We start from the raw sequence: 16042 nt of genomic DNA on the forward strand, positions 1-16042 counted from the left end.
TCTAACGACAGTAGAGTTGAAACCCTGCAGTAGATTGTTAAACTGGAGTACAGAGCCACATCTCACTGCCCAGAGGTCTATATGTTTAGAGACAAGAATGATTGATTTAATGGATGGATAAATCTGCCTAAGCAGTAATTTAATCCTTCTTAAGCAACACACTTGAATCCAGGCTATTTACCCACTTACCACGAACACTGGATTATACATGCATATATTCTTTAGTGTGCATGTGTGAACATGAATCAATTTGTCCAAATTTACATTGGGTCTCTTTCTGTCTCTCCTTCTCACTCCAGCTCAGACATCAAAGGAATTTTCTGGGGGATTCAAATATGGGCCAAAGTGTAAAATATTAACCACTCATAGCTTCATTTTAGCAGCTGCCTGATTGATCAATTCATCAGGCTCAACATTAGAAATACAGAAAAGAACTTCCGGATGAGGACTGGTTCCCTCGTAATGCATGAAGGCCCAGTAGCTGCACTGCCTGTTCAGCAGCAGCCTGACAGGCATATTTACCCCCAGGCTGTGGGTGACCCTCTGGATGACCTCCAAGGTCAAGTTCCCCTCCTGATCCAAAGCTCCAACAACCACAGAGGAACCATGTCTGAACCTGTTCCTCTGCTAAGTTGCGCTTTAGATCCTGTGGCCCGTCATGCTCAAAGATGGACGGAGCTGGAGACGGACAGCTGCTCCTCTTGTGATACAACTAAGCCTGATTTCAAGCAGAATGGACACTGTGGAAGCAGCCAGAGCTCAGACAAGGCTCCTGGAAGAGGTCAGGACATGGAGGTGTCACAGGGTGACGGAGCTGCTGTTGGCAGTAAATCTCAGATGGAGGCACATTGTGGAGCCACACTACCTCAGCAACAAGAAGGGAGCCCCACAGAGACCTCCTGTCCTGATGAGTTGCTTCCTGCCTCTTTACCAGCTCTGGATAAAAGTAGCCAAAGCCATCTGCCAGCGTCTGTGGATGCATCAGAGGACTGCTCATTGGATCTGCTCAGAATAGTAAAGCACCACCCGAGCGCCATTGTGTTCTGCGATTATAAAAACCAGGCGAGCTTTGCCAGTGGCAGCTCTGATGGTGGGGAGTCCTCCTCATCCAACACTGAAGAGGGAGAGGATGACGATGATGATGAGGATGAGGATGATGTTTTTCAGGAGACATTACAATATAAGGAATTCCTGGTCAGCCGTCGCCGTAGGAACTTGAGCAGGAACAGGAAGTGCTTGAGGAAGAGACAGGATGCCCAGCCTAACAGCTCTGCTGCATCTGGCTGGCAAAAGCCCACCGACAAGGGCAAACAGGAGTTCACAGGTAGCCAGGAGGAAGAGGAGAACAATGGCAAACAGGTAAGAAAAACAAGACAGGAGCAGTGTGATAACACAGACAAAGAAGTCTTATTCATTGTGTAGAACTGCCAGGCAAAGCACTTAAGTGGCTGCATGTCTGTGTTACAGATTGGCCGGTTTCACAGCTGGACATCTGTCTTGTCATTGTAGGAAAAGCACAGGTTTTTACATTAATGATTCAGGTTTCCCAGTAAGCCATGACGGTGTGAGCCAGCAGCGCGCTCAATATCAGTGATTTTATTATTGACACCTGTGCTTTTCTCACTGCCACATGCCAAGTATGTAAAAAAAAAAATCAAATTCTGCAAAACCCTCCCTGCACCACCAGAGGGCAGCAATGTCAAATTGTTTCATTTGTTTTGATCAGCATGAGCTTGTTGTGAAGGTTTTTTTTTTTCTTTTTTTCTGCTATCTACTGAATAGCAGATGGTCTCCAAATACCAAATCACAGCTATGACGTCTTTGCTGAAATGAATTTACCCGACTTAGCAGGATATTTTTCCTTTTTGCAGACATGGTCACAATGTCCCTGGTTCTGACTGGGCATCTCATAATTATCCTATTCTCATCTTCTCCTCATGTTTCCTATATGTCTCTACTGTTGGTCTGTTGCAGGAGCTGTAATCCAGTGCAGACACCCTCTTGTTTTCTTACATAATACATATTATGCTGCTAAATGTGGAGATAATAGCTTCAGTATCATTTGAATTCTTTGCTATATGAGTAAACTGTGTGTTTATATGTTGAAAAAAAAGCAGTACCTGAACAAGAGGGAATATTTTGGCAGAGATACCCTCAATCATAAATTCCTCTCATTTCTTTTTTTCTCCTGGCCCACGCTGGTATCTCCACCTCCCAGCATGCACTTCACCAGCGGGCATCGTTTAGTCTGAGCGTGCCCCCTGACTGTGTTCTCACACCTGTCAGTGCAGCCCTCAGCCTCTGGCACGTTCCCATAACGGTCCTCTGGCACTCTGCACACTGTTCTCCCTCTCCTTGGACTGAAATGAAAGGATTTGTTCTCCCCGTGCTCCTTTTGTGATGTCGTTCTCAGAGTTTGACTAAGTAGCTTTTAAAGTCACTTATGGACAGGCTTAGGCCAATGCTCATTTGAATACCTGTTAAGTCAAAGAGGCCCCTTTGTGCCTCCGCATTCTTGGAATATCTTGGCTCGGGCACTTTCGTCACACTCCTCGATGTGGGTTAACAACTTTGCCAAATGAAATAATTTGAAGAATTTGGAGTAAGAAACAAGTTATTAAACAGCATTTAAAGTGAAATGAGGCTTAGGATCTTGGCTGTACTGCTAGAGTCTCATCTCATGACAGTTTCTCTGTCATGTCCCAGATCTGTAGCTTTCAGCCCTGCTCACTGGGCGTTTGGCCACATTACTGTAAAACCAAGTCAGCTTTTCATCAAATCAAAAAAAATGTTACAGAAAATTGATTATTTTTTTCTTACTTGAGTATGATATGTTATAATAGTTGAATAAAGGCATGACTAGGGCATCTTAAAGGGTTGTCCTCTTATTTCCATGTGATGTGGTATAGTTAGCCTCATAACAGGAATGTGCCACATGATTCTCTGGATTTGGAAATCATCAGAATTAGTTATACATATTTTGGCAAATGTCTATTATATATTCGCAGCTTTATAACAGGCAGTACGACTGGAGAATTCCTGTTTTGATGTTTAAATCCAGTTGATGATTGTGTTTGAGGTTCTGGAGGCAGAAAACAGCTAACCCTCAAATGACAGAATAGAGTTTTGAGTGGAAGCTGGTTTAATCCTGCTTCAGACTTGGACCAGGTTGCTGATTTGATTTGTCAGTTTTAGTTCTTACCTATAGTCTTGACCGTCTTTGAACTCGGTCTTTAACATGTCTTGGACTGGACTTAAAGGTCCCATATAGTATAAAGTGAGATGTCCATGTCTTTTTGGTTATAAAGCAGGTCTATGTTCTATATTAATACTGTGAAAGTATCAAAGTGCTCAGTCTACAGAGAAATGCACGCAGCTTGTATTCAGAAACTGAACCTTAAAATGAGGCGTCTGGACTTTTGTAAATTTGTGATGTCACAACAAAGCAGTCAATGCCCTCAGTCATGTCCCAAGCTCAGCCCATCCAGCCCCACCATCCAACCTCACAGGATTTGGTTTGTCTTGAGTATATACCTGAAATCTGCTATATTTTTATTTATTCACTCAGAAAACAGTCGGCCAATCAGAGAGCCTCTCCTCCGATTGGCTCGCCGACCTGTTACTATAGAGCTCCAGAGAAAAGCCTGAGAGAGGAGATGTAAAACTACATTGAGATGGTCTTTGGTTCTTAAAACAACAAATATATCTTCTTATGGATCAACACTTCAAATAAAACACAGGGAAAGTGTAAAATAAGGGACCTTTAAATGGTGCTGACAGTGGCTGCTGCTGCTTTCAAGATCACAAAGAGTGAGAATACTGAGTAAATTATTTCACCTGGATTCAGCTGAAGGAAAAACTCTGTCATTCTTGGTAAATTCTACACATATTCTTTTCCATGTTTCCTCTCCTCTGTAGAACAAGATGTCAACGTAATTATTAGTTTCACTTCAGAGCACTAATAGACTGAGGGTACACTTCTTTAGCTATTCATACTGAGATGCATCACGATAATAGGCGCCCCAGCCTGTCCAAGACACTTCAGACAAATAATGAAATGCTCTTGAAGCGTAGATACAGTGATGCATTAAGAGCTCTATCCTCTGTAAACACTTTAGACTGAAGCCTATTAACATTTCATGAACTTTGAGAGCACTGTGCTGTCAAAACTGAATGTGTGCAAGTGTGTGTCTGTGTGTGTGTACGCAGTGGTGTGCACTTGTGTTCACATTTGCACATTTACTTGCAGCTCTCTCTCTCTCTCTCTCTGTGTTTGCGAGTGTTCATGTTTGCAGTCACTCGTGCCACTGAAAAGCCTCCACTCCCCATGTTCTCCCCTGGCCCCGGCTCTGTCCCCCATAGTGAGGGTAAAAATAGCACCCTGCTGCACATAGGCAGCCTTCTGTGTTCCTGTGTGTAGGAATCTGGAGATGTGGGGGCTGTAACGCACAGGAAATGGCTTCACTGCCAAAGCCGTTACTGCAGATATTTTTTAAACTGGTCAACATGATGGGGTTTTGGGAATAGGAGTGGACAGAAGGGTGTGTTTGTGTGTGTGAGTGGGTGGGTTGGTGGGTGGGTGTGGGTGAGGGCATGCTTGTGTGTATGCATGTATGTGTGTGAGTGAGGGGGCTGTTTTTGGACTTCAAGCTCCTCAAAGGGGCCCTATGTGCTGCTATCAGCCACTGGGACTCTGGGATTGGCAGCACATAGGGCCTAGAGACAAAGCAGTTTGTTCATTTCCTGGAAGGCCAGTGAACAAGTGTTTCAGTCAGAGTCCACGACCAATGGGTGGAGAGGGAAAGAGAGGGAAAGCGAGGGTTTAGGTATGTGCATAGCTATGACATGGACAGTTACAACAGATTTACATGACGTACATTGGGTACGTTGCTGTTTTTAAATGTAGCAAATGGCAGCTTATTCTTCACTAGCTGCTATCTTTATCCATATGCTGTATATTTTTCTCGTCTCTTCTCTTCTTGCTCTACAATAATCTCATTGAGAAGGTGTCACCCCCTCCTCCACAGTGTAGGGTACACTGTGTACCCCTAGGCAGGCTGAAAAAGCCCAATGTTCATCTGCAAGGAGCCTGCAGGCAATGAAGGGTGGAGTAGGTGGATGGGGAAGAGGAGTGTGTGTGTGTGTGTGTGTGTGTGTGTGTGTGTGTGTGTGTGTGTGTGTGTGTGTGTGTGTGTGTGGAGTGAGGTTCAGCAGATCCCTCTCTCTCAGCACACATGAAAGGCCTTGGTGCAAGGTGTTAACAGAGTTTCCCCTTGAGCCATATTTACCTGCGTCTGTGTCTCTTGACCCGTACGTTCAGGCTGCTGCGTGTGACTCCATGACCCTGCTGATGAACAAGTTGGATCAGCTCAGTGAGGGGATCCGAGAAGTCCGAAGCGCTGATTCCTCCCACCCGGACGAGGCCTGCGCCGAGCAGGAGCAACAGAGCACCGTGGTGAGTAAAGCACAGTTGACCTGAAGGATAAAAAATAGTGATAAAAAATTAAGATTTAAAAAAAGGTTGAAGGAACAATTAACAGACAATCACAAAGATGATGTATACAGATATCATATGTAAGGTTCCTTAAGTTAAGTATAATTTGAAAAGAAGACAACATGAATTGGACAGTTTTTGAACTTTTTGACGAGCAAATGCATCGACCCACCTTCTGAGTAACCAATACAAATGTTTTATGACCATTACTCAAAGGGGATTAATCATACCTAAATTGGGAATCATAGCTTAATGAAATTAAGTTTTTAAATGTGAAAACTGTATGTATTTTAATTTAGAAAAAAGTTAGTTAATTTTATACAAATATAATTATAGACGAGTGTGATTTAGAACTTCCTTATGAGTTGCTATAACATAATTAATCACCACTTGAAAACCAAATGAAAATCTCGTAGGACCTCCACATGAGTCGATCAGACAGTTAGAGTGGCTGTCTGACGTGCTGCTGTCAGTTTTAACTGAGGGCACCTTACGTTTAGAAATCACATAAAAGGATTGCATGAAATTTGAATTAGAATCAAAAATGAATGATGTCTATTATATAGTTTTGATCAGACTGCAGAACAGTCTAATAAAAGTACCAGAGTGCCTTTCATTTTCAGCCATACTGTATGTTGGCTACTCACACACCAGCAAAATTTACCATCAAGTCAAACAGCGTACCACACACATGTTGGACAGAGAGCCTACTCAGGAGAATGGGTTGCTAGGCTTGCAGTCTCTCCCACTATTTAATATGGGGTGGATTCATTAAGAAGAACAGTTTGGATGGTTTCCAGGCCTGTTGTTTTTCTGCCATTAAAGCCTTTCATAAATCAGGTAGTTTCTGATTCGTCTGGCATCCATCTGGAAATAAGCGCTGAGCTTATTCCAGCATATTATTATTTAAAGGTGTATTTAACATAACTTCTGGAGGAGAAACAGTCTGGAGATGGCTGCTGTGCTGTGCTCCTCTGTTCTCCTCTCACAGGGCATTCCAGCTGCCTCATTATGCTTACCAAGTGTAAATCTGGTAACCTCAAATAGCTCTTAAACCAACAGCACAGAAGTTTAGGAATTCGTATAAAAAGACTGTATTTAATCAAGCTAATCTTAATCAAACTGTCTGGCAAGCCAGAAAAACAGCCATAAAATAGACATGCTTAGCTGTGTGTATCACATTCTCTGTATTTTTATGTCACAGTAAAGTACTTTTTTTTTTCTTTTTTTTTTTTTGTTGCAGTAAGCCATCATGGTAAAATACACAATACAGCACAATATGATGATGAATGAAAAGGAAAATCAATAAAAATGTCCAGAGGAGGAGAAGAGCAGCAGAGAGACCATTTATTCCAAAAATGTCAAATATTTATGGGGTAATTAAGATTAAATGATCTCAGCCCAGAAGAGTAAGACAGCAGCAGCAGAAGCAGGAGAAAGCTTTTGCTTCTTTGGCAGTAGAAGACATTCAGGGTTGGGTGCAGGGCAGAGTGATAAGGAATTAAGTTTTGTTTGAATTCACCAGTAGTGAAATATCAGAAGTTCCTCTTAAACACCCTCAAGATAGTCTGTTTAACTACAGTAACAAAGAAGTTTCAGTCAGAGGAAGCTTAACATATAACAACTCTTTAAATAACACAATCGTTCCAAACAATGTTTCTGATTGTCTTTTAATTCTTTCCTCACTCACTGCACTCAGATCAGACAACATCCTTTAACCACGCCTTTCATTATGCTAATTACATTTTTTTTAAAAAGTGAATTCTTTTGTCATTCAGATGTAATGTCTGTCTGTCAGCTTTCAACTTTGGTCTAGACTGAAATATCTCCACAGCTCTTGGGTGGATCCCTGTGACATTTTGCACAGACGGACATGGTTCCCAGACAATTAATCATCATGATGTGATCATCTGATTCTTCCTCTAGCGCCACCATGATGTTCGCGTGTGAGGGTTTTAGGGAAATGTCTCAATATCTCAACAAATAGTGGATGGATTATCATGAAATTTGGTCCATACATTCATGCCTCCTTCTGGATAAATAACTTTAGCGACCCCTTAACTTTTCATCTAAAATTTCAATTTATATGACCTAAAAAAAACTTTTCCATCAGCCTCTGCTGTACTTTGTGATAATTAGTGCTAGACAGAGATAGATAGATAGATAGATAGATAGATAGATAGATAGATAGATAGATAGATAGATAGATAGATAGATAGATAGATAGATTGGACATGGTAAACATTAGCCTATACCTGCTAAACATCAACATTATTCTGAGCATGTTAGCATGCTAATGTTTAGCATTGATTTGGCTCAAAGCAACACTGTGCTTCAGTACAGCCTCTCAATGCCACCAACATGGCTGCAGACTCCAAGTCTCCTCTGTTACATGGACTTTCCACTGTGGGAATTTTCTCCATTAAATTCCTATTAGTTGAATGAGAACAAATGGAACAGAACACTTATTAATTAAAAGTAGCAAATAGGGAAATACAGTTCAGATGAGACATTCACTAAGTTTCAGTTTGAACTGCACTTTGTTTTGGAGACACAGTGTCCTTCATGTTGTTATCTAACTGTGACCGCACAGTTAGGAAATTAGCCACAGCACCATGCCATCTCTGTGATGGAAATGCTCTACAGGGTCAGAGAGGGAGCTTTCTACACAGGGAAGCATTGTATGTATGTGATGAAGGGAAAATGTGTCTCTCCACGCCTGCATTTGTGGATTGGATTCTTGGTTGAGAAAAAAAAGCATGCTGTTTACAGAAATTAATGCCATTCCTCCTTCACTTTCAGTTACACACACACACACTCACATTTGCACACATATCCATGTTATCAGCTCAGTGTGGGACGGGAGGGGAAAGCGGGAAGCGCAACGAGCGCTGAAGTGGGTACAGTAGTTGAGTCATGAGGTCAAGCCGGGACGGACTTTCCAATGTTGCTACTGAGCTGACATACAGAGGGGACGAGGATGGTCAGAGATGATAAGGATTTTTCTGAATGAGAGGAGGGCAGGCACGTCCATCGTCAGCAGTGTCTTATATCGTCAAACAATCCCCACATACACCAGCTCCAGCTACACCAGCTAGATACTCCACAGAAACCACACAGAGATACAGGGAGCTGCTGAAGAGGCAGGTGACATGAAGACAGGGACTGGGGTAAGAGACTGAAGGAGACACAGCCGCATAGAGACCGTAACTAAAGACACTGCGGTGTGTGTTGAATTAGCATAAAAGCATTCATTTTGAGAGACAGCTGCAGCTAATATAAGACAACAGAAGAATGAACAGCAGCAACAGATGGAGACTGATGTTCTTACAGCTGTCACAGTTTCTTACATAGTGAAAGTAAATAAATTCAAGATGTTCTGTTTGTATTTTCATGACCACTTGGCAACTTCATCTGCTGAGTAAAGATCACGCCTCCAGAAGAGATCCTGAGTGAAACTCATGGTCACGTAGATTTTGTCAGATCGAGAATGAACTTTCAATCTCAGCGTCTCATGTGGGATTCGTAGGATCACATTTGACTAATTCTCCTCCGTCCTCCCAGCAGGGTGCTCCCGCTGTGAGCAGGATGGCGAGCCGAGCCCTGAGCCAGGATCAGGGAGCCATCAGAGCTTCAGACATACCTGAACCACTCACCAGACGGCGCTCGCGACCTCTGACCCGCAGCAGACCTCTGACCCGTTCGTCCCTCTCGTCCCCTACACACCTCCATGCTCGACGGACCAGGGTGAGCCACACTGCGCCTCTGTGTGTGTTAGCCGTTTAGCTAGCTGTATGTTTGTAGTGACCTTCAGTATATGTGGTCGCTGCTTCCTGGTTATCCCTCTATACACATTATAGATAAGATGGTAGAAAGCTGTTTGGAAGGAAACAATTGCGCATTCATTTGTCAAAAAACTTTTTGTGTCCTGATTCTTTGTTTAATCACAAATGCAGTTGCACTACAGTCTCCTGCACCTTCTCCTGTGGGAAACCACTGTGGCCCAGAGTTTACTTAGATCACCATTACAAGCAGATATGATGGTATCTGCAATGTACCTCAGTTTGATCAGCTCACAGATTGAGTTCAAACCTGAAGTCTTCGCCGCTGTTAACTAAGTCTTTAGAAACAACGTGCACGTTGGTTTGGAGCTAAACCAGCGTCTAACACTTTGCAGCTGACCAGGCAGACAGGAGCTTCAGAGGCATGTCTGATTGATATAAGTTGATCAGTTGATCGTCTGAGGAAATGTTTTGATGTCTACCAAACTCAATTTGAAACGTCTTCTGAAGGCTCAGACCTGTTTTGTGCAGTGTGATTGTGGTCAGCGATCTGTTGTTTTTTCAGGCGTACTATGCTGAAAGGAATGAGCATTTTATTTTTGCCTTGTCAGAGCTGCTTCTCTCTTCCTAAACATGTGGATCTCTCATTTCCCTTTGCACTGCCTTGTTATATTTCATGTCTGTCCTATGCTCTTTCCAGGAAAGTAGGTGTTTTCTTCATTTTCTCTTTTGACTTTTTCTTTAAAAACCTCAGTTTACTTCCTTCCTTTCGTCTGTCATCGTCCTCCCTTTCCCTTGGCTCCTGTACAGTCTGCATGTTTCCTGCTGTTGTGTAAATAAGGTGAAAGTAAAGGGATGTGGCAGCTCAGTATTACGCAAGGTCACCTTTTTCTGAGTCAGCACTATGGCAAACAACAAAAACCACCTCAAATAAAAAAACAAACAAAAAAACACAGACAACAGTCAGACAGATGACGGGAGGTAAAGAGCAAGAAAATGGGGGAAATTAGTTTAATTGGTGACAGGGTTCAAAAGTCCACCAATCATGTTTTATCAAGAATGAATACACTTTGGAACTGACCTTGGAAAAAGTAGATTGATCAACCAATCCCAGCTCACATGGCCTTCATCAGCATGGAGTTTTGTCACTTGTCCTGGATCTGCTGTCATGCAAACTCAGGAGCTGTTAGCGCTTCTAAGGGTTCTCGTCCACGTTGTCTTAAAAGTTATGTTCATTTCTGATCTTGCAAATAGTAGTTTGACAAAACGTGTTACTGAAAACACTGGGAAAACAGAGTAAGTGGACGTTGAGTTGAGATAGTTTTGCCAGACCATAAGAATAATATCTATATGTACGATATATATCAGGAGCATTTCATTATTAAAACATTTAATTTTCATCCTCAAAACAGAAAGAAAAAGAAAAGAAAAGTTCAAACCAAACCAAACAAACATGAAACAAACGTGGATGTTCTCAAAGACCGACCGTGCTGGGAAAAGTGTGGAGCCAGCTCTCTTTGTTTCTCAATAGAGGCGTAGTAGTAAAGGCTCATTGTTCTGCTTCCACAAGAGATGGCATGCCTCTGCAGAGTATAGTGGAACATGCCTTTGGTTGGTGTGTAGTTGGTCCTGAAGTGTCAGAATTATTGGTCCTGTGTGTGTGTGTGTGTGTGTGTGTGTGTGTGTGTGTGTGTGTGTGGGTAGGTAGAGAGAGCAGCAGGGGCCGTGGGATCAGACTGATGCTAAGGAGTGGGTTTATTTTTCGCCTAACCGTGACTGATAAAGTACAGCTGTCCAAACTGACATGGACGCACACACACACACACGCACACACACGTAGATACGTAGCTGATTCTCAGCTCCAAATTTAGACCACATTTTGTGTTACAGGAATTTGTAAAAGAATTGCAGTAATTCAGCAGCAGCAACATTTTTTTAATATTGTTGTCCTTGTTTTCTTATTTGTCACCGTGTGTAATGAATGTTTCGCTGTTCAGTTTTCATATTGTCACTTCACAAGAGCAACATTCAGATCAAAGACTGAGCGTGGACTTATAGGAAGATGTAGTGTGTTTGTATAATCCAGCAGCATGAAGTATTTGCTACTTGTGCACCTTCAGGCTTTCAGTGGGATGGGAAGATTAGATGTGTAAACGAAGAGGCTGTCATGTCTATACAGTGTTAGGAACTGACAGATGGGGAGTTTAACTGGAGACTGAGACATTTTCGAAGGATGTGACCTTTTCTTTTGTTTTCCTCTGGTGAGATCTTTGCTATTTTACAGCCGCTGTTTGCTGAACCTCTCTATTATCCTGGACCAATGATGTTCACAGTCGGAGTCCGTCAGCGCTGCTGCAGTGGTTACCTTTAGTTGACTAAAAGTTGAAACCCAACTAACAGCGCAGATGACTCTCCACAGATACTGTGGTGGTAATTTTAGGGCTGTGTCTGCTTAAATATTGATACAAAATGAAAGATTTATGAGAGTGAGATATTTTGTCATTTCCTGCTATTTAAAAGAACGGCTTAAAATTAACACCGGAAGTTTCAGACTTGTGAAACTAAATGTAAATCATTCAACTTTTTGTCCTTTTTCAACCTTGAAATGACAGGTGATAGTTTGTGTGGTAATTTACGGCGTACACTATGACCTTGAGGTAAACCTGTGTGCATCATGCAGAGTTTCCTGTGCAATTGCGAAACTAAAGGTGGCTCGTTTGGTAAAGCCCAAGCTTCTTTGTAAGGATGTGGGGTTTTTCCTGTGACAGTGGCAGCATTCATGATGCCAAATCTGTGCTGGGATAATGTTTCATACACAGGTTAGGAAATTAATCTGGCCCAGACATAAATTCCCTGATCTTTGTCAGTTCCTGTGATCATGAGGAGTACATCACAAACACACATACATTTAAAAAGTCCCAGAGTCCAGAGTCTATAAGCTTCAATTTCCTGTGTAGTTTTAAGTCATGTGGTTGTTGCTGGTGGATTTTACTGTTCTCAACCTTATTGTCCTTCACTCTTTTTTCTTCTACCCTTGTTATTTATTTATTTTATTTTTACCTCAGTTAGCACCATCTATTTTGATTGACCTTTTCTGTTGCGTCCTCTTTTTCTCCTTCTCATCTTTCCAAACCAGCTCACAGACTCTCAAGAGGACGAACAAACACACACACATAGACACAAACACACACACACACACATGCAATATCCTTTCCAATTTCCTCTAATTTAATCGCATCATTTATTATGATTTAAGTTGTTTTTCCAGAGGGAGCTTCAGCCTCATTCATCAAGCGGATGTCACCCAGTTAAACAAAATAATATTCACATGTATTTTTTTCTCTTCTTTTGATTCCAGTGAATCTGGTTGATAGTGCAACAAATAAGCCGTTTGGGTCTTGATAGGTTTTCATATGATCGAGCGAGATGAACACTCATGAAATCTGTTTCTGTTGGTTGAACCAGATTTAGAATTTGAGTCATTTTCCCAGTGTAGCTGCGTATGAGGGAAACTGAGTCATTGTCTTTGGCGAATATTGAGTTTACATTCTCCAAAACTCGAGTCTTTGTGTTCATGTATATTTTATTGCTTTTATTTTGCTACTCACTGTGTTTTCCTTTTCTTCCTCTCTCTCTTTTTTCATTTCAGGCGGCTGCAAGGATCACCAGTGGATCAGCAGGTATGATAACCCTTAAGTGAAAGTGTGTGTGTGTGTGTGTGTGTGTGTATTTGTGTGACAGGGGAGGTTTGTGTTCATTCACTATCCTTTCTGTTGGATTGTTTGCATTCCCACTTTGGGATAAAACCGGACTTCTGGGAATGTCTCCCACAGGATTCCTAGCCTGAACGTCAAACCTCAACCACCCAGAAGTAATGATATAGTGTTTCTACTATAACACACACACACACACACACACACATACACACACAGCCTCGCCTGGACACATACACAACATGTGCATATTCAGGTGCATAAACACAGATATTTGGGTGAGTTCATACAAAAAAAAACAAACAAAAAATAATAATAATATGAACGCCCACAAACGCTTTGTGCTTTGAAGTCATGACTCGGTGGAATTCGTTGATAACACACAGAAGCTTATCTTCTCCTTCACCAGAACAAAAACAAAGCTCTTCTGATTGAAAATATCAGTCATGTTAAACGGAACATTAATATAATGTTTCCCCTCTGGTCCTGAATTTTTTTTTTTTTTTTTGTCTTTACTCTCTTTTCCTTCTGGGACTCAAGTTCCCAGACACTGTGATAGAAGAGTCTGAGAAGATGATTAATGAGTCCAACTCTGACCCCCTGTCCATATCTCCTATCCTCAGAGTGTGTCCCTTTTGATTGACATGCACAGGCGTCATGGCGACTGTAGTTAAGTGCAACCTGGGGAGATGTCTTGGCGACAGGCTTGCATTCACTGCGTTGCCGGATTGTTTATTTTTGTATGTTTTGTCTGCGTGTTTGTGTGTGTGTGTGTGTGTGTGTGTGTGTGTGTGTGTGTGTGTGTGTGTGTGTACATGCCGTAACAGTTGGGGTGTCTCCGATGTTGCACCATCTTCAACAAGGGTCACATTACTGTCAACGGGAGTCCACGGAGGAGAGGTGCAGTAGGAGGGTGATTGGGGGGGTAATGAGGCCCCAGAGAGCTGCAGGGAGGTCAGAGGTGATGCCGTCTGTGGCATACGATGAGAGTGAGAGTGTGTGTGTGTGTGTGTGTGTGTGTGTGTGTGTGTGTACGTGCCCTAGAGTAAGACATGTTGCATCCGAACACGACAGCGCTCAGGGAGGAGTGTAGATTAGTTTCAGTGTTTGGGCTCTCGTGCTTCAGGTTTGTTTTCTCACTTGAGCGTGTTTATTTTCTCCTCTGATATGAGGAAACACTTTGGCTGTTTGACAGGAATCCCGTCTAATCAATCAGTGTTTGTCGGCCTGTGTGGTCTGTGTCTTCGCTGCAAAGCGACAAGATATGATATGCACATATCTGTGCTCACATAGTTGACATTCACTCCGCTCTCTGCCAGATAAACGTGGAATCCATACCTGTTCTCTGCACGGGGGTCTTCTTATTCTTATCTGACTGTATTTTTCTAATCACATATCTTTGATGTGTTTCTTTAGTGTGCCTTTTTTTTCTTGAACATGTGTGTGTGTGTGTGTGAAAGGGAATTCATGCCGAGACGGTATTTGGTTTATAAAACGAATCTGCCCTCAGGCCACTGAGGAAAATGTTTTAATCCCTGCAAAGATGAAAGGATTTATTTTCAATACTTTTTTTTTTTTCTGGAGAATTAATGTGTAATAACAGATGAGTATTTTTGTATAGATGCTTAAGCGCTTTATTTGATCTCAAGTTTGTTTGTATTTCAATGATCTCTTAATCTGAGAGGTCACCCCCACGGTGCCTGTGCTGTTTTACCTCAGTCATACTGCACAATTCACAAAAAGGCTTACGACAATTTACTTCGCCTGCTTGATTTGGCTGCTCTGTTGAATGACCTGTCAAACATCTGTGGTGCCTCATTAGTTCTACATTCAGTCCTCATTTACTCTCCAAGTCAGGTTATTATTGTCCAACAGGGATAAAGGAAAAATGTCTTTCCTTACCAAATCAGCAAAGGTAAATCTGACTAGATTAACTTCTGCGTAAGATTCATATGGTTATGCTTTTTACTAAACACGCAACTGAGGGGGTTGGTGTTCTTGTATTTTGTGGAACATTTGTAAGTAATGAAAACCTGATGTACCTAGAACCTCAGGAGATTGTATGATCCCAGGTTGAGGCCTCACCCTCGTGATTTAGGACCCACCTTTAATAGTATGATTCGACCTAAATCGCTTGGGAAAAAAAAGAAAATCACTTGCTCCATAACATGTAAAAAGTAATTTTTCACTGTCAGGGAACAAAGCAGCTGCTACTGAACACACTGGAAAGTATTTGTACTTGTGTCATGAGTAGGAGATATACAGTATGATGCCTTCCTGGTTGTTACACATAGTGAACAGGACCAGCAGTGAGATGCTGCAGACAAAGGACTCACCTAAAATAACCTGGAGCCACATGCGCTGCAAGCAGATGACTAATGTTTTTTACACAGTATATCATAACTATAGTTTTCTGTAGTGAGCAGAGGCTGCTGTATGCTGCAGTAGGCTCTGAGTCATGTACCAAGTGGCTACTAACTCGACTTTGACTTTGAGAGCAAATCATCTCTGTGTTTTTCTCTGAATACTTTGAATATTAAATTTCGAATGAATGTGACAGCAGCCAATCACAGTGCTCAAGCTGGAGGGAAAGACAAAGCGGTGTCGAAACACTCAACAAATCAATGAAGGTGCTCTGAAATAATACAAATGTGCAGGGTATGGAGCACTGGGTTTAGGGCTTGGACTTGGAGCTTTGCTCCTCTTTACTTGGGACACGACTCGGACCTCAATGGCCGAGAGTTGATACTGTGTTTGCAGTTTAACACATGTACATTCGCTTTTAAAGCTCTGAGACTTTGCTAGATTTCATTATTGGGTCTTTTGAATCCGGCGTGAATTCCAGCTCTCCATGTTTTCAGACGAGCTAGATGAGTGCACTACAGTACTACTGCTGTGGTGAACTTTACCACTCGCAGATATTTTAGATGTTGTGCTGCTATTTTAGAACAGCTGGTAAGCTACAAATGACCTTGGCCTGAACTAAACACACACATTCTTAACATTTTCACTCAAGTCCAGGATTATAAAAAAACATATAATCCGTCAGAATT

At 42.1% G+C, this 16042-nt stretch overlaps 1 protein-coding gene across 1 annotated transcript in view; it reads left to right on the forward strand.

Annotated features, from left to right (window-relative positions):
- Nucleotides 1-281: 281 nt before the first annotated feature.
- Nucleotides 282-16042, forward strand: part of stard13a (StAR related lipid transfer domain containing 13a) — a 52839-nt gene continuing 37078 nt past the window's right edge. The window contains exons 1-4 of the mRNA XM_023416603.2: nucleotides 282-1359; nucleotides 5321-5455; nucleotides 9059-9241; nucleotides 12926-12956. Coding sequence (XP_023272371.2) covers nucleotides 442-1359; nucleotides 5321-5455; nucleotides 9059-9241; nucleotides 12926-12956 — 1267 coding nt within the window. The 5' untranslated portion in view covers nucleotides 282-441. The remainder of the gene's footprint in view (nucleotides 1360-5320; nucleotides 5456-9058; nucleotides 9242-12925; nucleotides 12957-16042) is intronic.

The sequence above is a fragment of the Seriola lalandi genome, unplaced genomic scaffold (assembly GCF_002814215.2).
Source record: "Seriola lalandi dorsalis isolate HSWRI2012SDOR001 ecotype SW California unplaced genomic scaffold, Sedor1 jcf7180002054567, whole genome shotgun sequence".
Classification (NCBI taxonomy): Eukaryota; Metazoa; Chordata; class Actinopteri; order Carangiformes; family Carangidae; genus Seriola; species Seriola lalandi.